The sequence below is a fragment of the Sphaeramia orbicularis genome, unplaced genomic scaffold (genome assembly GCF_902148855.1).
Source record: "Sphaeramia orbicularis unplaced genomic scaffold, fSphaOr1.1, whole genome shotgun sequence".
NCBI classification, from domain to species: Eukaryota; Metazoa; Chordata; class Actinopteri; order Kurtiformes; family Apogonidae; genus Sphaeramia; species Sphaeramia orbicularis.
In genome coordinates, this window is record NW_021941508.1 from 63,388 (window position 1) to 90,673 (window position 27,286).

The 27,286-nt window shown below is 46.9% G+C and overlaps 1 protein-coding gene, 1 long non-coding RNA gene and 1 pseudogene across 2 annotated transcripts; 2 read left to right on the forward strand and 1 right to left on the reverse strand.

Annotated features, from left to right (window-relative positions):
- The first annotated feature begins 276 nt into the window (after window positions 1-276).
- Window positions 277-1,401, forward strand: LOC115415984 (transmembrane protein 238-like). The gene is made up of 2 exons (XM_030129663.1): window positions 277-424; window positions 1,238-1,401. The coding sequence occupies exons 1-2, from the start codon at window positions 280-282 to the stop codon at window positions 1,399-1,401; spliced, it is 309 nt and encodes a 102-aa protein (XP_029985523.1). The 5' UTR covers window positions 277-279.
- A 329-nt stretch (window positions 1,402-1,730) lies between these two features.
- Window positions 1,731-2,098, reverse strand: LOC115416003 (uncharacterized). Its single transcript, XR_003934896.1, has 5 exons — window positions 2,077-2,098; window positions 1,991-2,036; window positions 1,933-1,949; window positions 1,798-1,872; window positions 1,731-1,756 (listed from the first exon to the last, which is right to left on the reverse strand). It is a non-coding gene; the product is annotated as an uncharacterized LOC115416003 (long non-coding RNA).
- Window positions 2,099-8,458: 6,360 nt separating this feature from the next.
- On the forward strand, window positions 8,459-26,445 carry LOC115416001 (recoverin-like; annotated as a pseudogene).
- Window positions 26,446-27,286: the final 841 nt, after the last annotated feature.

Here is a 27,286-nt window from a genome sequence, read left to right on the forward strand (position 1 = left end):
CGGCTTTACTCGGCTCTGGTCTAAATATTGACATGAAATCAGTTCAGTTGAATTCTGTGAATGTTTGTGTTTGACATTTCAGAGTTCATTCTCATTCTTTCTTTTCTGTTCAGTACATGATGACGTATTGAATGGATTTTAAAAAAGTACCCCTGGGCTCCTTCCAAGTACCCCTGGGGGTTCACGTACCCCACAGTGGGAACCCCTGGGGGTTCGGGTACCCTAACCCAAAACCCCTAACCCTAAACTGGTTCTGGTTCTCCTCTGCCCAGGTGCATTATGGGACGGTGTGCTGGTCTGTCCCACTGTAAACTGGCTCTGGCCTTCGCTGTGCTGATGGACGTCCTGGGGGGGGGTGCTGGTGGGGGTCTTCGCCCCCTTGGAGATCCAGGACAGGACTTTGGAGACCTGCTGGTCTACACTGGTAAGAACCCAGCAGGAGACACTGGGACCAGTAGGGGACACAGGACACTGGGACCAGGGGACACAGGACACCTGGGATCAGGAGGGGACACAGGTCATACTGGGACCAGTAGGGGACACAGGACACACTGGGATCAGGAGGGGACACAGGTCATACTGGGACCAGTAGGGGACACAGGACACACTGGGACCAGTAGGGACACAGGTCATACTGGGACCAGTAGAGGACACAGGACACACCGGACCAGTAGGGGACACAGGACACACCAGGACCAGTAGGGGACACAGGACATACTGGGCAGGACCAGTAGGAGACACAGGTCATACTGGGACCAGCAGGGACACAGGACATACCGGGACCAGTAGGGACACAGGACATACCTTGACCAGTAGGGGACACAGGACATACCTTGACCAGTAGGGGACACAGGACATACCTTGACCAGTAGGGGACACAGGTCATACTGGGCAGGACCAGTAGGGGACAGGACATACTGGGACCAGTAGTGGACACAGGATATACTGGGACCAGTACGGGACACAGGTCATACCAGGTAGGTAGTGGTCTGTTGGGGTGGGTGGGGCAGCGGTCTGTGATTGTCGGGGGTGGGCATGCCCATGCCCGAAAAGGTTCAGTGGTGGCACACCAGTTAGGAGCAGCAGCCTGATGTCCCTAAGCATCGATCTCACTTTCGTTTGATGGACTCTGTGCTGTCAAATGACAAAAAGGCTGTTCTATGTAAGGGCGGGGCATATTCTTCTGCAGGACATAAAGGTTCCTTCATTCATTGGTGGGGGGCGTGTCCTCCTGCAGGGGCGCTGCTGGTGCTCATGTCACTGGGTGGGTGGGTCCTGTGGTACAGCGGCAACATTGAAGGCCTGACGTCCAGGAAGGACCTGGGACACATCGGCAGCACTGTGGACCGCCTGGCACGGAACCTGAGCCGCAAGATCCTGAGCTACAGGAGCCGCAGCTGACGCTACCGACCCGACCACCACTGACTACCACGCTGACACCACCACTGCTGACCGCTACCACTGGACACCACCACTGACCACCTCCACTAACCGATACCACTGACCACCACTGACTGCTACCCCTGACCACCACTGCTGACCACCACCAGTGATGCTACCACTGACCACCACTGCTGACCATCACCACTGAACACCACCCCCATGACCGCCACCGTGACCACCACCGCTGACCACCACCGCTGACCACCACTGACCGCTACCACTGACCACCGCTGACCATGACCACTTAGTCCTGGCTGAATTCTGCAGTGAAAGTGTCAATCAGTATTAGTATTAACCTGAGTTAGCCCTTAACCTGAGTATTAACCTGAGTTAGCCCTTAACCTGAGTTTTAACCTGAGTTAGCCCTTAACCTGAGTATTAACCTGAGTTAACCCTTAACCTGAGTATTAACCTGAGTTAGCCCTTAACCTGAGTTTTAACATGAGTTAACCCTTATATAACCCCAGTTAACCCTTAACCTGGAGTAACCTGAGTTAGCCCTTAACCTGAGTTTTAACATGAGTTAACCCTTAACCTGAGTATTAACCTGAGTTAACCCTTAACCTGAGTATTAACCTGAGTTAGCCCTTAACCTGAGTTTTAACATGAGTTAACCCTTAACTGAGTATTAACCTGAGTTAGCCCTTACCCTGAGTTTTAACATGAGTTAACCCTTAACCTGAGTATTAACCTGAGTTAACCCTTAACCTGAGTTAACCCTTAACCTGAGTTTTAATGTGAGTTAACCCTTATATTAACCCCAGTAAACCCTTAACCTGAGTTTTAACATGAGTTAACCCTTAACCTGAGTATTAACCTGAGTTAGCCCTTAACCTGAGTTTTAACATGAGTTAACCCTTAACCTGAGTATTAACCTGAGTTAACCCTTAACCTGAGTTTTAATGTGAGTTAACCCTTATATTAACCCCAGTAAACCCTTAACCTGAGTTTGACCTGTTTGTTCCTGTTCCGTTGTCAGCGTTGTCTGTTTATTGTTGTCTTTTATATGAGTTGATTATCAGTGTAACTTTACTCTTTATCTTAAGAAATAAAAACATCTTTCTGTCATAAATGTCTGAAAATGAACGTTTATGAACCATTCAGAACCATCAGCTTATCCTGATTTTTGATGGCAGGGGGTTCACGTCCTTATTTTGGAGCAGGGCCCCCTGCTGTTCTGGGTCCAAACTGACCCCCCTGCTGTTCTGGGTCCAAACTGACCCCCGCTGTTCTGTTCTGTCAGACTCGTGTATATTTGATGTGACATGTGTTTGTGTGTCACCTGACTTCACCTGTTGGATTAATCTGTCACCATCTGTTGAACCAATAGGATTAAACCTGTTCTGGGGTCAGTTTGGTGCACATACACACTCCACCACCATGAGGGCGGAGTCTGTGGGCGGGGTCTGGGGTCCCGCAAACAGACGCTAAATGGATTAGTGACGTGTGTTTTCAAGAAGTCCACAACAAACACAAATTCATGAATAAAATAAAAAATAAACCGTCATCATGTTATTTATAATGAAATGTTTGTAATATAAAAATTTATCATATAAATGTTTCTGATCTCAGTCTGAAAACAGTCGTCTGTCAACAGAACCAACGGAAGTTAAACCAGGTTTAACAGTACAATGCACTGAATCCTTTCTCCTTCTTCCTCTTCTCTCTTCTTTCCTTCTCTTCTTCTTCTTCTCCTCCTTCTTTTCTTCTCCTCCTTCTCTTCTCCTTCTTCTCCTCTTTCTTCCTCTTCTTCTCCTTCTTTCCCCTCTTCTCCCTCTTTTCTTCTCCTCCTTCCTCTTCTTCTTCTTCTCCTCCAGTGTCACCTGTAGTTCTCTTTTTTCCCTCATGTATTTGTGTTTTTGGCCGAATTCCCTCTTCTCTCTGTCAACACATGTTGGTTGCCACGGCGCCCGTTTCAGCCCAGATTAACCTTCCTTTTAGAGAACAGATCCTGAAGGTCGATCCAAACATAGGACTTATCAGACCCATTCTGGTGCTTTACTCTGTGTCTGTGTTCGATCGCTGCCAAATCCTCCTTACACCACCTTCACAGATCCACCTTCCATGGCTCCGCCTCCTTCTGCTCCGCCATGTTAATCCCACCTCCCGTCAATCCAAGGATTCCTCCGCTAAAGCCATCTAAAAGCAGGCTGTGATCAACAGGTTGATCAGAAAAAGTGCAGGATGAAAACACTTAATCAGATCAATGCAGTTCTAAAAGGAGAGCAGCCCTGAAGAACCGACTCCAAACTCCAACCGCTCATGAACCTGGACACAAAATAAACCTTCATTTAGCCTGAACTTTTGATCATCACATGATCTCCACTCATTCATCTGAACAAACAACACGGAAATCATTTCCCCCATAGATGAGAATGTCAAGCCTCAGTCACAAATGAACACCGAACACCGTGCAAACACTTTATGGACCATTTCCTACAACCTTCTCAAGGCGGCCTTAAAAGAACGGAGCCTTCATAGACAGTTCAGAAGTTCGCATTCAGGTGGGGGATCTTTTCTATGAAATTGCTGCAAAATCTGCCCTGGAAGAGCGCTAATGAATGTCTTAGGAACAACCGAAGAACAATGCACCATGTTGGTCAGGAGGCCGTTCCAGAAGCCCAGGTAGACCACCAGCACACATGAGGGTGTTATTTGGGGTCCCTCATGGCAGTGTCTCCAACCTTTTTGAACCACGGCACATATTTTACATTAGAAAAATCACAACGCACACCACCAAACAAAACTCACCAAAAGTCTTTGTGTCCATATGATGCTAATCTAGTCTCAGTGTGAAACCTGGGCCTGTTTAGTTGAAAATAAAGCTGATATTCTGGCAGGAATTGAAGAAAGACTTAGGGTTGGGTTAGGGTCCGTCTCAGACCTCTGGGACAGACCCTAACCCTAACCCTCTGGGACGGACCCTAACCTAACCCTCTGGAACAGACCCCCAGCTTATTCCATATATTCCCGCGTGATTCAGCACCATGGACAGATACAAACACATCATGTATTCTCTACAGGTGTGTGATTCAGCACCATGGACAGATGCAAACACATCATGTATTCTCTACAGGTGTGTGTGATTCAGCACCATGGACAGATGCAAACACATCATGTATTCTATACAGGTGTGTGTGATTCAGCACCATGGACAGATACAAACACCCCAGCCAGCATGTCCATGTGGGCCCAGAAGGGTTACGTTTGGGCTGCATATAAGGGTCCCATGTGGGTTTGTCCGTAGTTTCCATGGTGACCCCACATGTTTGCCCATATCAGAATCAGAGATCTGAATCGCTCATATTATTTATTCCTCACACTATTTTCCCACAATATTTATCTTTCATGTCATTTGCACTACTTCTCATGTCATTTGCACTACTTAAATTCTGTGTTTTACAAATATCTTAGTTTCCAATACTTTTTATTTTTTCATGTGAATAACTGTGCCTTTTACTGATATTTGTTATTGTTTTACTGATATTGTTTTCTGTCTTTAAATTCTTGCACTGAACTGGAGAGCTTTGCCTCAGTTGTACTGTTGTACTTGGCACAGTGACAATAAAGAGATTCTGATTCTGATTTCATTCTGATTCTGATATGGGCAAACACAAGTGGGGTCACCATGGAAACTGCGGACAAACCACATAGGACCCTTATTGCAGCCCAAATGTAACCCTTCTGGGCCCACATGGACATTCTGGCTGGGACATCATGTATTCTCTTTGTGTGTGATTCAGCACTATGGACAGATACAAACACATCATGTATTCTCTATAGGTGGGTGTGATTCAGCACCATGGACAGATGCAAACACATCATGTATTCTCTTCATGTGTGTGATTCAGCACTATGGACAGATACAAACACATCATGTATTCTCTATAGGTGGGTATGATTCAGCACCATGGACAGATGCAAACACATCATGTATTCTCTTCATGTGTGTGATTCAGCACTATGGACAGATACAAACACATCATGTATTCTCTACAGGTGGGTGTGATTCAGCACCATGGACAGATGCAAACACATCATGTATTCTCTTCATGTGTGTGATTCAGCACTATGGGCAGATACAAACACATCATGTATTCTCTATAGGTGGGTGTGATTCAGCACCATGGACAGATGCAAACGCATAATGTATTCTCTATAGGTGGTTGTGATTCAGCACCATGGACAGATGCAAACACATCATGTATTCTCTTCATGTGTGTGATTCAGCACTATGGACAGATACAAACATCATGTATTCTCTATAGGTGGGTGTGATTCAGCACCATGGACAGATGCAAACACATCATGATTCTCTATAGGTGGTTGTGATTCAGCACCATGGACAGATGCAAACACATCATGTTCTCTTCATGTGTGTGATTCAGTACTATGGACAGATACAAACACATCATGTATTCTCTACAGGTGGGTGTGATTCAGCACCATGGACAGTTGCAAACACATCATGTATTCTCTTCATGTGTGTGATTCAGCACTATGGACAGATACAAACATCATGTATTCTCTATAGGTGGGTGTGATTCAGCACCATGGACAGATACAAACACATCATGTATTTCTATTTGTTGTTACTGTTTATTTTCAGTTTCTTCATTCCAGTGTTCCTTTCTTTGTGTTTCTCTGTGTGTTTTTTAAATGTACTGTTTGTGCTTTTGAAAACTACAGGCTTATTAACAAGATGTGTTGAATTAAAGCAGTCTGTCCAACTGAAATGTTTTTAGAATCGAATTCCTCGTACATTGAACTGTTTCCTGGACTGTTAACCATGTTTACCTCTGGATCAGCCGTCCACCGTCTGGGCCCACAGGTCGACCTTTGCGGCGCTGGCAGGCCGCGGGGGCAGATGGTGAATCCAGATCACCTGTGGATCCCAGACGGGCAATGCCCAGATGGAGGAGGGGACGCCAAGTCCTGAGAACATTTGAGTTCATTTGCAACACATAGAACACATACAACACTTAGAACACATAAACACATACAACACATACAACACACAGAACAAATACAACACATAGAACACACAAACACATACAACACATAGAACACATACAACACACAGAACAAATACAACACATAGAAACACACAAACACATACAACACATAGAAACACATACAACACACAGAACAAATACAACACATAGAACACACAACACATAGAACACATACAACACTTAGAACACATAAACACATAGAACACACAACACTTAGAACACATAAACACATAGAACACATACAACACACAGAACAAATACAACACATAGAACACACAAACACATAGAACACATACAACACATAGAACACATACAACACACAGAACACATACAACACACAAGCATATAAACACATAGAACACAAACACATTGAACACATACAACACATAGAACACATACAACACACAGAACACATACAACACACAGAACACATAACACATAGAACACACAAACACATTGAACACATACAACCATAGAACACATACAACACACAGAAACACATACAACACATTGAACATTTTAGTTCATTTAAACACCACCTGTAAACATTACCTGTAAACACCACCTATAAACGCCACCTGTAAACACAACCTGTAAACACCGCCTATAAACACTGCCTGTAAACACCACCTGTAAACACAACCTGTAAACACCACCTGTAAACACAACCTGTAAACACCACCTGTGAACACAACTATAAACATCATCTGTAAACACCATAACTACTAACTCCAGCTGTTGTGTATGTGGATGGACAGGTACACACTCCTATGTCCACACATAAAAAAAAAAAAAAAGAATATATATATATATTATATATATATATATATATATATATATATATATATATATATATATATATATATATGTGGGTGTGGATGTGTGTTGTATATATGTGCAATTGTGTATTTGTATACATAGATTATTTAGATTATAGATTATTTGGACCAGTTTCTGACTGCTCTTACCTGTCCTGCCTGCTGCCTGTCCTACCTGTCCTGCCTGTCCTACCTGTCCTACCTGTCCTCCTCAGTCTGTCTGTAATGCAGCTCCTCAGTGCAGTCAGTATGTGTTGGAGGGAGTGGAAGTCTTTGTCCACCATGGAAGACGTCTCCAGCCCCCCCCCCCCAAGACAGAGCTGCTCTTCTTTATCACTCTGTCCCACCTCTTCCTGTCAACTGTTGTGATGCTCCTCCCCAGCGGACCAGACCCTAGAAGATGGCAGAGGCCACAGCAGAGTCTTCATGAGTGGACCACCCACCCCAAAGGACATGAGTGGATCCCCCCACCCGAAAGGACATGAGTGCCCCACCCCCACCCCAGAGGACATGAGTGGACCCCCCCCACCCCAAAGGACATGTGTGGACGCCCCCCACCCCCACCAGAGGACATGAGTGGACCCCCCACCCAAAGGACATGTGTGGACGCCCCCACCCCAGAGGACATGTGTGGACGCCCCCCACCCCAAAGGACATGAGTGGACCCCCACCCCAGAGGACATGTGTGGACGCCCCCCACCCCAAAGGACATGTGTGGACGCCCCCACCCCACCCCAGAGGACATGAGTGGACCCCCCACCCAAAGGACATGGTGGACGCCCCCCACCCCACCCCAGAGGACATGAGTGGACCCCCCCACCCAAAGGACATGTGTGGACGCCCCCACCCCAGAGGACATGTGTGGACGCCCCCCACCCCAAAGGACATGAGTGGACCCCCCACCCCAGAGGCATGTGTGGACGCCCCCCACCCCAGAGGACATGTGTGGACCCCCTGACCCAGAGGACATGAGTGGACCCACCCCCACCCCAGAGGACATGAGTTGAAGCTCCAGTTGAGTTGAAGCTCTTTGCGTCCTGTGCTCTTTTTGCGTCCCTGTGCTCTTTCAGTGCTGGGGTAGACGCCTGGCCTTGGGATGAACCCTGACGTGCCTGGTCTGGGCGGGTAATCAGTGTCTGATTGGATTAATTAACTCACCAAGTGCCTTGTTTGTCAGTTCCAGGCCAAGTCCACGGTCAGAAGGATCCACCAGCTGGACTAAGAGTCTGCAGTTTACAGAGAAGAGGACATAGACACAAATTCATACTTTGATTCAACTCAAAAACATCTCCGGCACAAATTGACAATGGGAAACAGCAAGAGCGGCGCCATGTCCAAGGAGATCCTGGAGGATCTGAAACTCAACACCAAGTTCTCGGAATCGGAGCTGGTTCAGTGGTACGAAAACTTCAAGAAGCAGTGTCCGAGCGGACGCATCTCCAAAGAGGAGTTCCAGAACATCTACACCAAGTTCTCCCGAGTGCGACGCCAACACCTACGCCCAGCACGTGTTCCGCTCCTTTGACACCAATGACGACGGAACGCTGGACTTCAAGGAGTATCATCGCCCTCCACATGACGTCGACGGGGAAGACCACCAGGAAACTGGAATGGGCCTTCTCCCTGTTCGACGTCGACAAGAACGGATACATCACCAAGTCCGAGGTCAAGGAAATCTGTACGGTGAGTTTAGGAAATCTGTACGGTGAGTTTTAGGGACCGAAGGGGGTGGGAACAGCCCTAACCCTAACCCTAACCCTACTGTCCGCAGAATGTACTCAACATGTGACTGAAGCATAGACTAACGTATCATCTGTCTACAAGTGAACATTAGGATGGAAGAAAGTCCAAGAACAGAGGGTTAGGGTTAGGGTTAGGAAAACAGAGGAACATGTGAAGATGAAACAGTAGATAATATTAGACCAGGTCTTATACATGTGACCATGGATTAAATCAGTTAAAATGTGTTTCTGGGGGATAGCTATAGAATAATGCACCTTCTGTGTTCATCCAGTGTCCCGTGTCCCCATGTCCCTGTATCCAGTCATTGTTGCACCACACGAGGGCGTCTTAGCCACGGGTACAATGACAAAACTAGTTGTATTAAATAATGGAAATGGCGGAAAATAGACGGTACGTCCTGGAGTGGTTAGGGTTAGGGTGTTGGATTAGGGTCTTGGTTAGGGTTAGGGTCTTGGGTCAGGGTTAGGGTCTTGGGTTAGGGTTAGGGTCTTGGTTAGGGTCTTGGTTAGGGTTAGGGTCTTGGGTTAGGGTCTTGGGTTAGGGTCTTGGGTTAGGGTTAGGGTCTTGGTTAGGGTCTTGGTTAGGGTTGGGTCTTGGTTAGGGTTAGTCTGTCAGACTGTGATAAACAGTCAAACTGAACACATGAACTTTATTTATTTGATTTAATCTTTATTAAATATGGATGAGCAGAAATAAGCACATAAACCAGATCAGAAATACAACTGAAATACGACAAATTTACCTGTTTATTTACTGTCTATAATGATCAGCTGAGGTCAGTGTTATTTACTGTCTATAAATGATCAGCTGAGGTCAGGTTTATTTACTGTCTATAAATGATCAGCTGAGGTCAGTGTTTATTTACTGTCTATAAATGATCAGCTGAGGTCAGTGTTTATATACTCTTATTTATGTGTATTAATTATTAGACACATCCACCTTCAAACAGGGCGGACCCTAAACCTAACCCACATGTTTCTGAACTCAATTCTTTCATTATTGAACAGGTTGAAACTCCAAAAGTCTCCATAAATGTTATTAAACCTGAAACTTGACAAACTTCAGAATGTGTTCTTTCACCTCATCTCAGTCCAAAATATGAACTATTTAATGACAGAACTAAGAGTTGAAGTGTTTTTTTTTTTTTAATCAAAACTGGAAAAAAAATCTAAATCTTTTCAAAAGGATTTGTTTCATTTCTGTTCTGAATATGTGTTCACACTGAAAGTTAGACAGAATCACCTACAGAGGAACTGTTCAGTCACAGAGAAGATCTGATCTAACCCTAACCCTGATCTAACCCTGACCCTGATCTAACCGTAACCTAATCCTAACCCTGATCTAATCCTAACCCTAACCCTAACCCTGATTGAACCCTACCCTGATCTAACCTAACCCTAACCCTGATCTAACCCTAACCCTGATCTAACGTAACCTAATCCTAACCCTGATCTAATCCTAACCCTAACCCTGATTGAACCTAACCCTGATCTAACCATAACCCTAACTCTGATCTAACCCTAACCCTGATCAAACCCTAACCCTGATCTAACCTAACCCTAACCCTGATCAAACCCTAACCCTGATCTAACCATAAACCCTAACCCTGATCTAACCCTAACCCTGATCTAACCATAACCCTAACCCTGATCTAACCTAACCCTGATCTAACGTAACCTAATCCTAACCCTGATCTAATCCTAACCCTAACCCTGATTGAACCCTAACCCTGATCTAACCATAACCCTAACTGATCTAACCCTAACCCTGATCTAACCTAACCCTGATCTAACCATAACCCTAACCCTGATCAAACCCTAACCCTGATCTAACCATAACCCTAACCCTGATCTAACCCTAACCCTGATCTAACCATAACCCTAACTCTGATCTAACCCTAACCCTGATCTAACCATAACCCTAACCCTGATCAACCGTAACCTAATCCTAACCCTGATTTAGAGACAATAGATCTGGAAAATATGAGTTCAACTCATCTGAACAAGAGATTTACACTGGTTCCATGGAAGATTTATCTGCTTAATTCAAGATTTTTTTTCTTAATTCAATTTTTTTTTTTTTTTTTTTTTTTTAATTTAAGCAAAAAAAATAAATAAATCTGCGTATGGAACCAGTGTAAATTCTCTTGTTCAGATTAGTTGAACTCATTTTCCAGATCTATTGTCTCTAGATCAGGGTCTTGGGTAAGGGTTAGGGTTTTGGTTAGGGTCTTGGGTTAAGGTTAGGGTCCTGGGTAAGGGTTAGGGTCTTGCTTAGCTCTGAGGTTAGGTTAGGGTCTTGGTTAGGGTCAGGGTCTTGGTTAGGTTTGGGGTTAGGGTCCTGGGTTAGGGTTAGGGTCTTGGTTCGGGTCAGGGTCTTTGTTAGGGTTAGGGTTAGGGTTAGGGTCAGGGTCTTGGTTAGGTTTGGGGTTGGGGTTAGGGTCTTGGTTAGGGTCAGGGTCTTGGTTAGGTTTGGGGTTAGGGTCTTGGTTAGGGTCAAGATCTTGGTTAGGTTTGGGGTTAGGGTCCTGGGTGAAGGATAGGGTAAGGGTCTTGGTTAGGTTTGGGGATAGGGTCTTGGTTAGGGTCATGGTCTCGGTTAGGTTTGGGGTTAGGGTCCTGGGTAAGGGTTAGGGTTCGGGTCAGGGTCTTGGTTAGGGTTAGGGTCAGTGTCTTGGTTAGGTTTGGGGTTAGGGTTAGGGTCTTGGTCAGGGTCTTGGTTAGGTTTGGGGTTAGGGTCCTGGGTTAGGGTTAGGGATAGGGTCAGGGTCTTGGTTAGGCTCAGGCTCAGGCTCTTGGTTAGGGTCGGGTCTTGGTTAGGGTTAGGGTCTTGGTTAGGGTCAGGTTCTTGGTTAGGTTTGGGGTTAGGGGTAGGGTTAGGGTCAGGGTCTTGGTTAGGTTTGGGGTCAGGGTCTTGGTTAGGGTTAGGGTCAGGGTCTTGGTTAGGTTTGGGGATAGGGTTTTGGTTAGGGTCATGGTCTCGGTTAGGTTTGGGGTTAGGGTCCTGGGTTAGGGTTAGGGATAGGGTCAGGGTCTTGGTTAGTGTTAGGGTCAGTGTCTTGGTTAGGTTTGGGGTTAGGGTTAGGGTCTTGGTTAGGGTCAGGGTCTTGGTTAGGTTTGGGTCCTGGGTTAGGATAGGGTCAGGGTCTTGGTTAGGCTCAAGCTCTTGGTTAGGGTCAGGGTCTTGGTTAGGGTTAGGGTCAGTGTCTTGGTTAGGTTTGGGGTTAGGGTTAGGGTCTTGGTTAGGTTTGGGGTTAGGGTCCTGGTTTGGGTTAGGGTTAGGGTCACGGTCTTGGTTAGGGTTACGGTCAGGGTTCTGGTTAGGGTCGGGTCTGGTTAGGTTTGGGGTTAGGGTCCTGGGTTAGGGTTGGGTCAGGGTTTGGTTAGGGTTAGGGTTAGGGTCCTTGGTTAGGTCCTTGGTTAGGGTTAGGGTTGGGGTCTTGGGTTTGGGTTAGGGATAGGGTCAGGGTCTCGGTTAGGTTTGGGTTAGGGTCCTGGGTTAGGGTCAGGGTCTTGGTTAGGGTGTGGTAGGTCCTGGGTTAGTGTTAGGGATAGGGTCAGGGTCTTGGTTAGGGTTAGGGTCTTGGTTAGGTTTGGGGTTAGGTCAGGGTCTTGTTAGGGTCAGGATCTTGGTTGGTTAGGTTGGGGTTAGGGTCCTGGGTTAGGGTTAGGATAGGGTCTTGGTTAGGGTTAGGTCTTGGTTAGGGTCAGGATCTTGGTTAGGTTTGGGGTTAGGGTCCTGGTTAGGGTTAGGGATAGGGTTGGTTAGGGTTAGGGTCTTGGTTAGGGTCAGGGTCTTGGTTAGGTTTAGGGTCAGGGTCTTGGTTAGGGTCAGGGTCTTGGTTAGGTTTGGGGTTAGGGTCCTGGGTTAGGGTTGGGTTAGGTCAGGGTCTTGGTTAGGGTTAAGATTAGGGTCTTGGTTAGAGTTAGAGTCAGGGTCTTGGTTTAGGTTTAGGGTCAGGGACTTGATTAGGTTTGGGCTTAGGGTCCTGGTTAGGGTCAGGGTCTTGGTTAGGTTTGGGGTTAGGGTCCCGGGTTAGGGTTAGGGTTAGGGTTTGTGTCAGGGTCTTGGTAAGGTTAGGGTTCGGGTCAGGGTCTTGGTTAGGTTAGGGTCTTGGTTAGGTCTGGGGTTAGGGTCCTGGGTTTGGGTTTGTTCAGGGTCTTGGTTAGGGTTAGGGTTCGGGTCAGGGTCTTGGTTAGGGTCAGTGTTTTTGTTAGGTTTGGGGTTAGGGTTTGGGTCTTGGTTAGGGATAGGGATAGGGTTAGGGTCTTGGTTAGGGTCTTGGTTAGGGTCAGGGTCTTGGTTAGGGTCAGGGTCTTTGTTAGGTGTGGGGTTAGGGTCCTGGGTTAGGGTTAGGGTCACGGTCGTGGTTAGGCTCTTGTTAGGGTCAGGTGGTCTTGGTTAGGATTAGGGTTAGGGTCTTGGTTTGGGTCAGGGTCTTGGTTAGGGTCAGGTCTTGGTTAGGGTCAGGGTCTTTGTTAGGTGTGGGGTTAGGGTCCTGGGTTAGGGTTAGGGTCACGGTCGTGGTTAGCTCTTGGTTAGGGTCAGGGTCTTGGTTAGGATTAGGGTTAGGGTCTTGGTTTGGGTCAGGGTCTTGGTTAGGTTTGGGGTTAGGGTCCTGGGTGGGGTTAGGGTTGTGTTAGGATTAGGGTTAGGGTCTTGGTTAGGGTCAGGGTCTTGGTTAAGTTTGGGGTTAGGGTCCTGGGTAAGGTTTAGGGTTAGGGTTCGGGTCAGGGTCTTGGTTAGGGTTAGGGTCTTGGTTAGGTCGGGGTTAGGGTCCTGGGTTTGGGTTTGTGTCAGGGTCTTGGTTAGGGTTAGGTTCGGGTCAGGGTCTTGGTTAGGGTCAGTGTTTTTGTTAGGTTTGGGGTTAGGGTTTGGGTCTTGGTTAGGGATAGGGTTAGGGTCTTGGTTAGGGTCAGGGTCTTGGTTAGGGTCAGGTCTTTGTTAGGTGTGGGTTAGGGTCCTGGGTTAGGGTTAGGGTCACGGTCTTGGTTAGGCTCTTGGTAGGGTCAGGGTCTTGGTTAGGATTAGGGTCTTGGTTTGGGTCAGGGTCTTGGTTAGGTTTGGGGTTAGGGTCCTGGGTTAGGGTTAGGGTTAGGGTTAGTGTTAGGATTAGGGTTAGGGTCTTGGTTAGGGTCAGGGTCTTGGTTAGGTTAGGGTCAGGGTCCTGGGTAAGGTTTAGGGTTTGGGTTCGGGTCAGGGTCTTGGTTAGGGTTAGGGTCAGTGTCTTGGTTAGGTTTGGGGTTAGGGTTCGGGTCAGGGTCTTGGTTAGGGTTAGGTCTTGGTTAGGTCTGGGGTTAGGGTCCTGGGTTTGGGGTTTGTGTCAGGGTCTTGGTTAGGGTTAGGGTTCGGGTCAGGGTCTTGGTTAGGGTCAGTGTTTTTGTTAGGTTTGGGGTTAGGGTTTGGGTCTTGGTTAGGGTTAGGGTTAGGGGTCTTGGTTAGGGTTAGGGTCTTGGTTAGGGTCAGGGTCTTGGTTAGGGTCAGGGTCTTTGTTAGGTGTGGGGTTAGGGTCCTGGTGTAGGGTTAGGGTCACGGTCTTGGTTAGGCTCTTGGTTAGGGTCAGGGTCTTGGTTAGGATTAGGGTTAGGGTCTTGGTTTGGGTCAGGGTCTTGGTTAGGTTTGGGGTTAGGGTCCTGGGTTAGGGTTAGGATTAGTGTTAGGATTAGGGTTAGGGTCTTGGTAGGGTCAGGGTCTTGGTTAGGTTTGGGGTTAGGGTCCTGGGTAGGTTTAGGGTTGGGTTCGGGTCAGGGTCTTGGTTAGGGTCAGTGTCTTGTGTTAGTTGGGGTTAGGGTTAGGGTCAGGGTCTTGGTTAGGGTCAGGGTCTCGTTAGGTTTGGGGTTAGGGTCCTGGGTTAGGGTTAGGGATAGGGTCAGGGTCTTGGTTAGGGTCAGGGTCTTGGTTAGGGTTAGGGTCTTGGTTAGGGTCAGGGTCCTGGTTAGGTTTGGGGTTAGGTTAGGGATAGGGATAGGTCAGGGTCTTGGTTAGGTTAGGGTCTTGGTTAGGGTCAGGGTCTTGGTTAGGTTTGGGGTTAGGGTCAGGGTCTTGGTTAGGTTTGGGGTTAGGGTCCTGGGTTAGGGTTCGGGATAGCGTCAGGGTATTGGTTAGGGTTAGGGTCTTGGTTAGGGTCAGGGTCTTGGTTAGGTTTGGGGTTAGGGTCAGGGTCTTGTTAGGTTTCGGGTTAGGGTCCTGGTTAGGGTTAGGGATAGGGTCGGGTCTTGGTTAGGGTCAGGGTCTTGGTTAGGTTTGGGTCAGGGTCTTGGTTAGGTTTGGGGTTAGGTCCTGGGTTAGGGTTAGGGTCAGGGTCTTGGTTAGGGTTAGGGTCAAGGTCTTGGTTTAGGTTTGGGGGGGGTTAGGGTCTTGGTAGGGATGGGTCTTGGTTAGGGATAGGGTCTTGGTTAGGGATAGGGTCAGGTCTTGGTTAGGGTCAGGGTCTTGGTTAGGTTGGGTCAGGGTCTTGGTTGGGTTTGGGGTTAGGGTCCTGGGTTAGGGTTAGGGTCAGGGTCTTGGTTAGGGTTAGGGTCAGGGTCTTGGTTAGGTTTGGGGTTAGGGTCTTGGTTAGGGATAGGGTCTTGGTTAGGGATAGGGTCTTGGTTAGGGTTAGGGTCTTGGTTAGGGATAGGGTCAGGGTCTTGGTTAGGGTTAGGGTCAGGGTCTTGGTTAGGTTTTGGGGTTAGGGTCCGGGTTAGGGTTATGGTTAGGGTCAGGGTCTTGATTAGGATTAGGGTTAGGGTTCTTGGTTAGGGTCTTTTGGGGTTAGGGTCTGGGTAGGGTAGGTCAGAGTCTTGGTTAGGTTAGGGTTAGGGTCAGGGTCGGGTTGTTAGGTTATTTGGGGTTAGGGTCCTGGGTTAGGGTCAGTGTCTTGGTTAGGGTTGGGGTTAGGGTCTTGGTTAGGGATAGGGTCAGGGTCTTGGTTAGGTTTGGGTTAGGGTCCTGGGTTAGGGTTATGGTTAGGGTCAGGGTCTTGGTTGGATTAGGGTTAGGGTCTTGGTTAGGTTGGAGTTAGGGCCTGGGTTAGGATCAGAGTCTTGGTTAGGGTTAGGGTCAGGGTCAGGGTCTTGGTTAGGTTTGGGGTTAGGGTTAGGGTTAGGGTTAGGGTTAGGGTTAGGGTTAGGGTTAGGGTTAGGGTTAGGGTCAGTGTCTTGGTTAGGTTTTGGGGTTGGGGTTAGGGTCTTGGTTAGGGATAGGGTCAGGGTCTTGGTTAGGGTTAGGGTCAGGGTCTTGGTTAGGTTTGGGTTAGGGTCCTGGGTTAGGGTTATGGTTAGGGTCAGGGTCTTGGTTAGGATAGGTTAGGGTCTTGGTTAGGTTTGGGGTTAGGGTCCTGGGTTAGGGTTAGAGTCTGGTTAGGGTTAGGGTCAGGGTCAGGGTCTTGGTTAGGGTTAGGGTCAGTGTCTGGTTAGGTTTGGGGTTAGGTTAGGATCTTGGTTAGGGATAGGTCAGGGTCTTGGTTAGGGTTAGGGTCTTGGTTAGGTTTGGGGTTAGGGTCGGTTAGGGTTAGGGTCAGGGTCTCGGTTAGGTTTAAGGTCAGGGTCTTGGTTAGGTTTGGAGTTAGGGTCCTGGGTTAGGGTAGGGTCAGAGTCATGGTTAGGGTTAGGGTTCGGGTCAGGGTCTTGGTTAGGGTTATGGTCTTGGTTAGGTTGTGGTTAGGGTTTGGGTTTAGGTCTTGGTTAGGGTTAGGGTCCTTGGTTAGGATTAGGGTCCTTGGTTAGGGTTAGGGTTGGGGTCTTGGGTTTGGGTTAGGGTTAGGGTCAGGGTCTTGGTTAGGTTTGGGGTTAGGGTTAGGGTTAGGGATAGGGTCAGGGTCTTGGTTAGGGTTAGGGTCCTCGGTTAGGGTTAGGGTTGGGGTCTTGGGTTAGGGATAGGGTCAGTGTCTTGGTTAGGTTTGGGGTTAGGGTTCGGGTCAGGGTCTTGGTTAGGGTTAGGGTCTTGGTTATGTTCAGGGTTCGGGTCAGGGTCTTGGTGAGGGTTAGGGTCAGTGTCTTGGTTAGGGTTGGGGTTAGGGTCCTGGGTCGGGTTAGGGTCAGGGTCTGGTTAGGGTTAAGATCGGGTCTTGATTAGGTTTGGGGTTAGGTCCTGGGTTAGGGTCAGTGTCTTTGTTAGGGTTAGGGTCAGGGTCTTGGTTAGGGTTAAGATCAGGGTCTTGGTTAGGTTTGGGGTTAGGGTTAGGGTCAGGGTCTTGGTTAGGTTTTGGGTTAGGGTCCTGGTTAGGGTTAGTTTGTATCTGACTGAACAGTTTCTCTGTCGGTGATTCTGATTTTCAGTCTCATCACATTTTTGGAACAAATGATAAACATACACTTGGTCAGATTTTTTTTCCAGTGGACACTCCTGGTCGGATCAGTTCCAGAGATTCAGGTTCTAGTTCAGGTTCAGACCTGATCTGAACGGTCAGGGTGAGTCCTCATCCACAGTGGACACTGGCTTTGGTCTGGTCAATTTGTCTTGTGTTTTTGGAACAGGCCATTTTCAAGCTGATTCCAAAGAGGATCTGTCGACTCTGCCTGAAGATGAAAACACACCTGAGAAGAGAGCCGACAAACTGTGGAAGATCTTCAACAAAGAAGACAACGGTGAGAACCCACAGGGTCAGCAGGGTTAGGGTTAGGGTTAGGGTTAGGGTTAGATACAGGCACCACAACAGTGCCTTTGTGCATCAGATGGACATGAGTGTGGTTGAACATGTGCAGGAATGTGTCAAAAAAACAGCATGAAACAGCTGATTGACCTTTGACCTTTGTGTTCAGACCGAGTGGCAGAAGGCGAGTTCATCCAGGGCGTGTTGGACAACGATGACGCCCTCCGTCTGATTCAGTATCAGCCTCAGAAGTAACTGCAGACGCAAACGAACGCCGCTCCAACCCCAGCCCAAAAACCACCAGACCACAGAGACCAGCCATCCACAACAGAACGAATGTTTCATCATATTTTTTTTTTCACTTCTTTCATATTTATATGATAATTATGAAACTAGTATTTGAATTAGTTTGAATCTTCAAAACTCTCCATTGTTCATTTTTAGTCATCCATGCACAGATTCCAGTCTGAGAACGTGTCATATGCTTCAGTCCACATGTGATTCTAGTCTGAGATGTGTCTTTGAGCAGCCAATCACTAACCCTAACCCTGTTCCTAACCCTAACCCTGTTCCCAACCCTAACCCTTTCCTAACCCTAACCCTGTCCCAACCCTAACCCTGTTCCTAACCTTAACCCTAGTCTGGTGTCCCTGTGTCCTCATGCAGTGCATGTTGAATATTAGTTTCATATTCTGTTCATCATCTGCATAAATAACTGTTGGATTTCCATTTGAATCATTTACAATAAACTAAACCCATAAGTTATTCTTGTCATTGTTATTTTGTTCATGTGATTATTATCGTATTATTAGAGTCAGACAACGGGTTAGGGTACGGATGCACTGACCACTGCAGTGGTGCCTTATGGGTAAAGGTCCTCAGTGGTGGCTTATGGGTAAAGGTCCTCAGTGGTGGCTTATGGGTAAGGTCCTCAGTGGTGCCTTATGGGTAAAGGTCCTCAGTGGTGGCTTATGGGTAAAGGTCCAGAATTGACACAAACATTGATCAGTACGTGTTTGATCAACTTTGTCAGTAAATTAGCATTTAGCATAGCCTCACTTTACTGGCTTCACCCTTTGTCCAAATATGGTCACCTCTGGTTCCAACAACAAGAAGGTCAATGACGGCCATGTGTCCTAGCCCTAACCCTAACCCTGTTCATATGGTCTATGGTCTGGATGGTAGATGGTGCCCCCCTGAGGACAGGCTAACCCTAACCCTTTTCCTAACCCTGTTCCTAACCCTGTTCCTAACCCATAATAAACACTCCCTGAAGTGTTTCAGGTTGATTTCAAACATTTTTCAGGTGGTCACCAACATGTTCCATAAATGAGTTTTTCATAAGTCTATAGTATGACTTCTGAAAATGACCTTTACAGACATGATTTCAAACATGTCTAAACTGTGATTTGGGATGTTCCTAACATGATAATAAACACACCCTGAGGTTTTTCAGGTTGATTCCAAACAATTAAGACATTGACATTGTCAAAGTCGTCCGGCCGGGCCCAGCCCGAAGGAGCGACGTGGGCCCGCCCGGTGGACCACCACCCAACGAGAGAATCGTAGCCGGGTGCAATGTGAAAAAAAAATAGATTGACAGACGGATGGGTGCAGCGTCTGCAGTGATGCAGTCACTGTACCGGTCTGTCGTGGTTCAGAAGGAGCTGAGCCGAGAGGAGAAGCTCTCGATTTACCGGTCAATCTACGTTCCTGCCCCCCTATGGTCATGAACTTTGGGTCATGACCGAAAGGACAAGATCCCGGATACAAGTGGTCGAAATGAGTTTCCTCCGCAGGGTGGCTGGGCGCACCCTTAGGGATAGGGGGAGGAGCTCAGTCACCAGGGAGGAGCTCAGAGCAGAGCCGCTGCTCCTCCGCGTCGAGAGGGGCCAGCTGAGGTGGCTCGGGCATCTGTTTCGGATGCCTCCTGGATGCCTCCCTGGGGAGGTGTTCTGGGCATGTCCCACCGGGAGGAGACCTTGGGGAAGACCCAGGACACGTTGGAGAGACTATGTCTCTCGGCTGGCCTGGGAACGCCTCGGGGTCCCCCGGAAGAGCTGGAGGAGGTGTCGGGGAGAGGGAAGTCTGGGCATCCCTGGTTAGACTGTTACCCCCGTGACCCGGTCCCGGATAAGCGGTGGATAATGGATGGATGGATGGATGGACATTGTCAAAGTCAGTGTGAGTCAATGTTATTGTCATTATCATTGTTTCTGTCAGTAACGAAAAACAGTAAAAGATGGTTGTGGTGCAAAAGACACTATTATATGAAACAGTCTATTATGGTCTAAAAACAGCAGCACACACCAAAAATCTGAGGACAAATATGTACATTTATGGGATGAAACAATGTGTACATTTGTATTTATCTAACCCTCTGTAACATCTGTAACATTCTTTTACCGCAGAATCCTCCTGCACCGCTCTGGTGCTCTAACAGCTGACCAATCAGCTTGCTGCTCACACTGAGTTAAATCATGGGGAAAATTGCTTTCAAACTAATCCAACAGTATTTTTTTCTAATGATCTGAGCTCTGACTGTCAACACAATTACAGGCAGGCCCGGACTGGCTAATCGGGAGGACCGGGACAATTCCCGGTGGGCTGGTATAATATTTAGGCTGCGAGGGCCGGAGTTCACTTTAAATATATATTTTATTTATTTATTTATTTGGGGGGGGGGGGGTTCAGTCATAGCACGTGGTTGATCATGTAATCTGCAGCTGCTGTCCCTGGGCCCCACCCCCTCTACTAGCAAGCTGGGTTTTTTTTCTTCCTTTTTTTAGCAGACGCACCGTAACCTGACATAATCTGTCGGTGCATACGGTTAGTAGCTCTGGACTGTAGCTGTGGAACATATACGATCTGTGCTCTGTAGGCTGTGGATGCTCAGCTGTGTTTACTGTTTGAAACATGGAGAATAGAAAAAACAAGGGTGGTGTGGAGAGGCAAGAATGAAAAAGAGGAAAGCTCTGGAAGCAAATGCAGCCAAATGTGACAAAATCTGAAACTTTTTCACAAAAACCACCTCTGGTTGGAAACAACTAATGAAGATGATGAAGTGGGTAAAGCACCTTTAAAGCTAGTTAATTATGGAGTCAGTGAATTGTGTGGCATTGTGGCGTGGAACATAAGGTTCTGTCATTTAAATAATAGTCTGATGCGAGGCCACAGAAGTGGGAAACTTTGTCTTGTAGCTCCTCAGAGTCAGAAAGCAGATCCAGCAGCAGACAGCAGCCATGAGCCCACAAGTCCAGAGTGGGCAGGTAGGACTGCTCAGAGAGGGAAGAGATTAGAAGAAATAGGCTCCAATGAAGAGTATGGTGTAGGCCTGTTCAGTATGAAAGGTATCTGAGATGATTCTGCACTACATGAATGAAACTGACACCAAGGCTTTGGAAACAGAAGGTTTGTGCTGAGAATTCAGAGCATTTAAACTGTGCTTTAGTGTCAGAAGCAGAGCCAGGAGCCAGTAGTGATGAGGGGATTGTTCCTGTCAGGATGGAAGGAGAAGGTGAGCTGTTGGAACAGACTGTGAACAAGCAGTAGTTCCACTAAAACCACTGTCTAGACCCAAACCATAGTCCTGACCTGTTTTAGTTTTATCATTAAAAGTGAGACAGTAAATACACAAGCCCACAACTGAAAGGCAACAGCATAAAGTAATATTAAATAAACCTGCATATTTAGCCAATGTAAGTATCTGAACTGGTTCAGTAAGTCCAAATGTCTGTAGATATATTTTTTATTGTGATCCAGGTGCAGGAGAGTCTAGAGAAACTGGAGGAAGAGTGAAAGGGAGAGCAGAGTCTACTGATGACAGAGGAGCAGCTCAGCAGCACAACCTGAACCACTAATGACACACATGAAGAGAACATGTAAGGTTAGAATTACATGATTTTAATAAGAATTGGTCGTGATCTAAAGTGGGCTGGTCTGAGGTATGAAACTCCAGGGCTGAAAATGAGTGTCAGTCCGGCCCTGCTAATAGGGCAGAGCACTCAACTGTCACATGACCTGACACTGTCACCAGATGCCCAATAGGAGCAGTTTGATCGGATTTCAGTGCAGCTTTCCAGGTTATAGATCATACTTTGTTGTTACAGAAATGAGTACTTTATGGTTTTAGTTTGACTGGAACCCGATGGTTGGAAAGTGATTTGAAAAACCGAAAACAGACTATTTAATTTAATGGAAGTTTGTCTGAGCCTAAAGTCAGTGACTGTGGAGTCCCACAGGGAAGTAGTCTGGGTCCATTGCTATACTCAATATTTACCAATGACCTAACATTGACCCTAAGGGACACTAAAATGTCCATGTATGCTGATGATTCCACAATATACAGAGCAAAACCCACAAGAACTGAACTCAGGAGTTTTAAATCTGGAACTTCAAACAGTAGTGAAATGGATATCCACCAACAAGTAGTTCTGAATATCTGTAAACAAATAGGATTGTGTTTGGGACAAAAATTATGTTAATGAATGAGCTGAAACTAAAACTATATAAATGATGTGGCTGTAGAACAAGTGCAGGAAACTAAACTTCTGGAAATACTATTCCATAGTGAGTGAACATGGTCTAAACCGGTGTTTCCAACCTTTTTGAGCCACGGCACATATTTTACTTTAGAAAAATCCCAAGGCACACCACCAAACAAAAATGTCACAAAAAGTATATTTATTGAAATATAATGCAAATCTAGTCTCAATGTACTTCCTCTGTGTGAAACCTGGGCCTGTTTAGTTGAACACAAAGCTGATACTGTTGCAGGAATTGAAGAAAAACACACAAAGACCTTCCTCAGCAGCTGTGAGTCTGTCTTTTTTCATCTTTATAGCAGTCATGCTTGAAAAGCCCACCTCGCATAGATAAGTTGTGGAGAAAGGGAAAAGAACTGAAATAGCTTTGTTTGCCAGAATGAGGAGTTTCTTGGCAGCAGTCACCAGATACTCTTCTGGGGGGCAGGAGCACACCGGGGGTGCAGGGGCAACATTGTTGCGGGGCATTTGGAACAAGAAAGCTAAAAAGGTGCGTCAGCGACCCCCCTGATGGACCCCCCCCTTACAGACTGAGGTCTGTCGTATAGTAGTATAATAGAGGCGCGCCCCCCAACCCGATCCGCAGGTAACCTGTGGATCCACACATCACTAATGAGGGGGGCTTTATCAACAGAACGCACTACATTGGGGCCGGTTCCCTTTCACTTTCACTTTGCAAAAGGAAACAGGAGACTGCTGTTGTAGAATGGATCATCAGCACATGGACCTACATCACCGCTTGCTCAGAGAACCAATCAGCTGAAATTGGATAATCTTCCACGGCACACCTGATAATTTCTCATGGCACACTGGTTGGGAAACACTGGTCTAAACACATAGTACTAAATAAAATGGGCAGAAGTATTTGGACTATAAGGACATGCTCTGATATTGACCTTCAAATGTCAGAGGAAGTGTCATTAAAGGTCTGCTTTGATCACACTTACATTAAAGCTCTACCTACCGATGTGGCATTTCTCACAGCACTTAGTAAAAGTTTGAACATGAACAACCCGCCTCCCCCAAAGCCCACTTCCCTCTGCCTGAGCTCTGAGGCTCCTCCTCCTCTCTCCTCCTCTCACCTGATGTGCACGGAGAAAGCAGAGGCGGAGGTCCGGTCCGCTTCGATGTGTCCGCGGACCCCTCCCTCAGTAAACAGATGCATCATCCACCTGCCGCGGGCCCGCGGCCCCTGTTCCATCAGTAGACCCTGAATTTAAGGGTCTGGTCTGTGCAGTACTGGGTCAGTATCTTCACTGCACCACAGACATGAGGTGCCCAGGCGACGGGCGCGCACTGTGAACGCGTGGCCTCCGCAAATTTTTCCGTGGACATTTGAGGTTTCATAGTCCTTACATTTATCATCCTACATAATCCTACACTGTGTGACACCATGTACATGTACCTGTATGAGTCCCACAGTCATAAAAGCTGAGCTTTGTGCAGACCTGTTTAGTCCAGTACACCAGACTTCTGGACTTTCATCCCATCCTTCATTTATTGGACTCCTGTTTGTTCCACTTAGTTGTTGTTTCTGTTAAAAATCCGCTTTTTCCTTCCACATGTGCATTTCAGTTTTATCCAAACACATCCTTAAACAGCAGACTGTGGTCAGTGACAGGAGGAGTAGTGCCAGTGAAGCATCAGATTCAGAGGGACACATATCGGATGCGGGGGATGACGATAATGGATCGGATGCAGGACGGCAGTAATGGATGATTGACAGGAGGCTCAGCCAGGTTCGGCCAATTATTTCATTCGGACCGAATAAAATGATTGGTCAGACTTTTATCAGAAATATATGAGAATTAAACATTTTTGAGTTTCAATACCTGATGGATTTCTTTTACATTTTAGTTTGACACACGCTTATTAGGAGCATTTTAAGATGACAAAAGAAAAGTGTAAAAATGCCACATGATACGGTATAGCTTTAATGCTCAGATGTTTGGTCATGCACTACCACAGCATATAGAAAGAAACCACAAACGCTTCAGAAGAAAGCAGCACAAATGGGGATAAAATTCAGAACTGTCCTGCTTGGTTAAAGGTAAAGAACAGATTTATTGCCTCTACTGTTTTTATTAGGAAAATATCACTGACTAAAGTGCCCAGGGTATTCCATAAAGGTTCTGCTGAACATCTACAGAACACCAGGTGACAGAAGGTGGAGTTCCTCTGCCTACAGTGAAAACAAATACAATGAACAGTACTGGAATGGACAGAGCCATGGTGATAAGGAATGTTCTGCTGGGACAAATCATCAAAAAAAAACAAATACAGATTTAAAGAACGACTGAAAGAGTATTTATTTGCAAAACAATGCTCAGTGTCGGAGCTCAGAGTAGAGCCGCTGCTCCTCCATGTCCAGAGGAACCAGCTGAGGTGGATCACACATCTGTTTCAGATCCTCCTGGACTCCTCCCTGGGGAGGTGTTCTGGGCATGTCCCCAGGAAGGAGTCTGAGGAGAGGGAGTCTGAGGAGAGGGAGGTGTTCTGGGCATGTCCCACCAGGAGGAGGAGTCTGAGGGAAGACCTAGGACACACTGGAGAGACTGTGTCTGTGGACTGGACTGGGAACGCCTCGGGGTCCACCCAGAAGAGCTGGAGGAGGAGTCTGAGGAGAGGGAGGAGTCTGGACGTTCCTGCTTAGACTGTTACCCCCACGACCCGGCCCCGGATAAAAGGAAGGGAATGGATGGATGGACGGATGGATGGATGGATGGATGGATGGATGCTCAGTGTCTGCTAATGTTTAGTTGTTTGACATTACATTGATCTATAACTGTGAAATATATGACCATTTACAAAGTACACTAAAAACTAATTTTGGGAGGTTCTGTTAATTGAACTAGGTCCTGTAGAACATGTTTTTTTGTTTTGTTTTGTACATGTGATGAATGGTTTTAAGTTGTGGTTTGTGTGTGGGTGTTTCTTGTCATTTGTGTATTGTCGTATAAAGACAATTATGGTGGTGTGGACTCCAGGAAGAACAGCGATGGCCTAAGCCAAAGCTAACGGAGATCCAATTAAATGAAAGGAAATGGGTGGGAGTGCGTGGTGACATGGTTGTGTCGTAGAATCTGAGAGACGGCGAGGTGGCAGATTAAAACAAGGCACGCTTACAATATTTAATGTAATGAGCTATTTAACCGTCTTCTTTTGCCAGTTCCTTGCTAATCACACCTAAAAGTAGAGAAATAGAGTATCTAACACATCATGCTGGAGCACAGCAAGGAAGACCTGGCCAGCCTGACGGGGTATATCGACCGGTGCTACGACAACATTGTGGTGGGGAAAACCAACACCATGACTCCTAAAGCAGCGGCGAAAAGATCTTGGAAGTAGGACTCACCAGAAGCGGCTTCCGCACCTGAAAAAGATCCGGTGGACATCCTGATTTCCTTCGACAGTAAGCTGTCCAGCCTGGACGCCCGTTTGTGTCTACTGGAACTCATGCATAAGGAGTTCCAGCACTGCAGGGACCTCACTGGAGTTCAGCCAGCAGCAGGTGCAGGCCTTAGCTGAAGAGAATGCTTTGCTCAGGGAGACGGTGAAATCCCTCATGGAGGGAATGACCCGGCTCTTGGAGGAGAACAAAAAACCAGGGAGACTGTCCTTGACCTTCAGACACGCAGTATGAGGGATAACCTGGTGTTCGCGGGGAATACCAGAAGAGGAGGAAAGAAGACCCCGGAGGCCACCGTGAAAAGCTTCATGAAAGCCCACCTGAAGCTACTGGAGGAAGCTGTGAAGAACATCTCCTTTCACGACATTCACCACCTAGGAGGGAAACGACCCGGCGCCCGCCGGCCCCGACCGATCGTAGCAAAGTTTGTGAATTCCAAACAGAAAGAGCAGGTGAAGTCCCAGGGCCGAGAGCTGAGAGGAAAAGATTTCAGCGTCAACGATCAGTTTCCGAAGGAGATCTTGGACCGACGCCGGGTTTTGTTTCCAATCCGCCGCAAATTCATGACGGAAGGCTGCAGAGCGGTTATCCGCTGTGGATAAACTATTTGTCAACGGTCAGTTATACCGGGACCAGAACACCACCCCTTGGCTCTACTAATAAGATGAAGTACAAGTTCACCCACATATACACGGACTTAAGGCAATAAGGGACTGAACTAACATTAATGCCAATGGAAACCAATGACATGTCACTAATGCACTGCCTGTCTCCACGTCACACCACACGCACAACAGCGATGTGTTTTTTTCTCTTTTTATTATATGTATCCCTCTCACTCTCCTTTTCCTTTCACTTTTTCTTTCCCTCACATTTTCATGTGTAAGGACAACCTCACGTTATATGCATGTTTTAAACCAGAACAGAGGTAGATGGATGTTAGAAATACATGGATGCACAGTAGCATGTCTCCAAAACCCACACACTTATCGCATGTGGGATTTCAACACATCTGCATGCATCAAATATAACTAACACAAATCAGATCATGGGTACACTGAAGTTTGTCTCCTGGAATGTGCATGGAGCTGGTACCAGGGTGAAGAGAACCAAGATTTTCAATCAGCTGCAGGATTTAAAGGCAGATATTGTCTTACTACAGGAAACTCACTTATCACAGACATCTGTAGACACACTTCATACAGCACAGTTTCCACATGTATACTCAGCATGTTTCAATTCAAGACAGAGAGGCGTGGCAACTCTCATCAACAGAAGACTAAACGTTGACATTGACAGCATAATCACAGATCCAGAGGGCAGATTATTATAGTTAAAAGTATCAGTTCAAATGTTAAGTTATGTATTGCAAACTTATATGGACCAAATGTTGACAACCCCTCCTTTTTACATCACTCTATGATCACCTCAGATTGCACATTCATTATTGGAGGGGACTTCAACACAGTTCTGGACCCAGGAGTTGACAGGCTGAGTCCCACTGGAAATATCAGACATGACCAAGCCTCAGAAGTTGTTAAACAATACGTGACGGATTTTGGTCTTTGCGATGCTTGGCGCTCTCACCATCCCCTTGTCAGGGAATACACCTTCTTCTCCTCAGTCCACCACTCTTATTCTAGATTAGATTACTTCCTTACTAGCAGCCGCGCTGATGATGAGTGATATATCTGAAACCAAAATTCATCCTATCACCGTCAGCGACCATGCACCAGTGTCAC

Excerpts from the sequence above, each read along its gene's own strand:
- LOC115415984 (XM_030129663.1), top strand. The coding sequence starts at position 280 with ATGGGACGGTGTGCTGGTCTGTCCCACTGTAAACTGGCTCTGGCCTTC. Across the intron at positions 425-1,237 it reads AGACCTGCTGGTCTACACTG|GGGCGCTGCTGGTGCTCATG; the intron begins GTAAGAACCCAG and ends GTCCTCCTGCAG.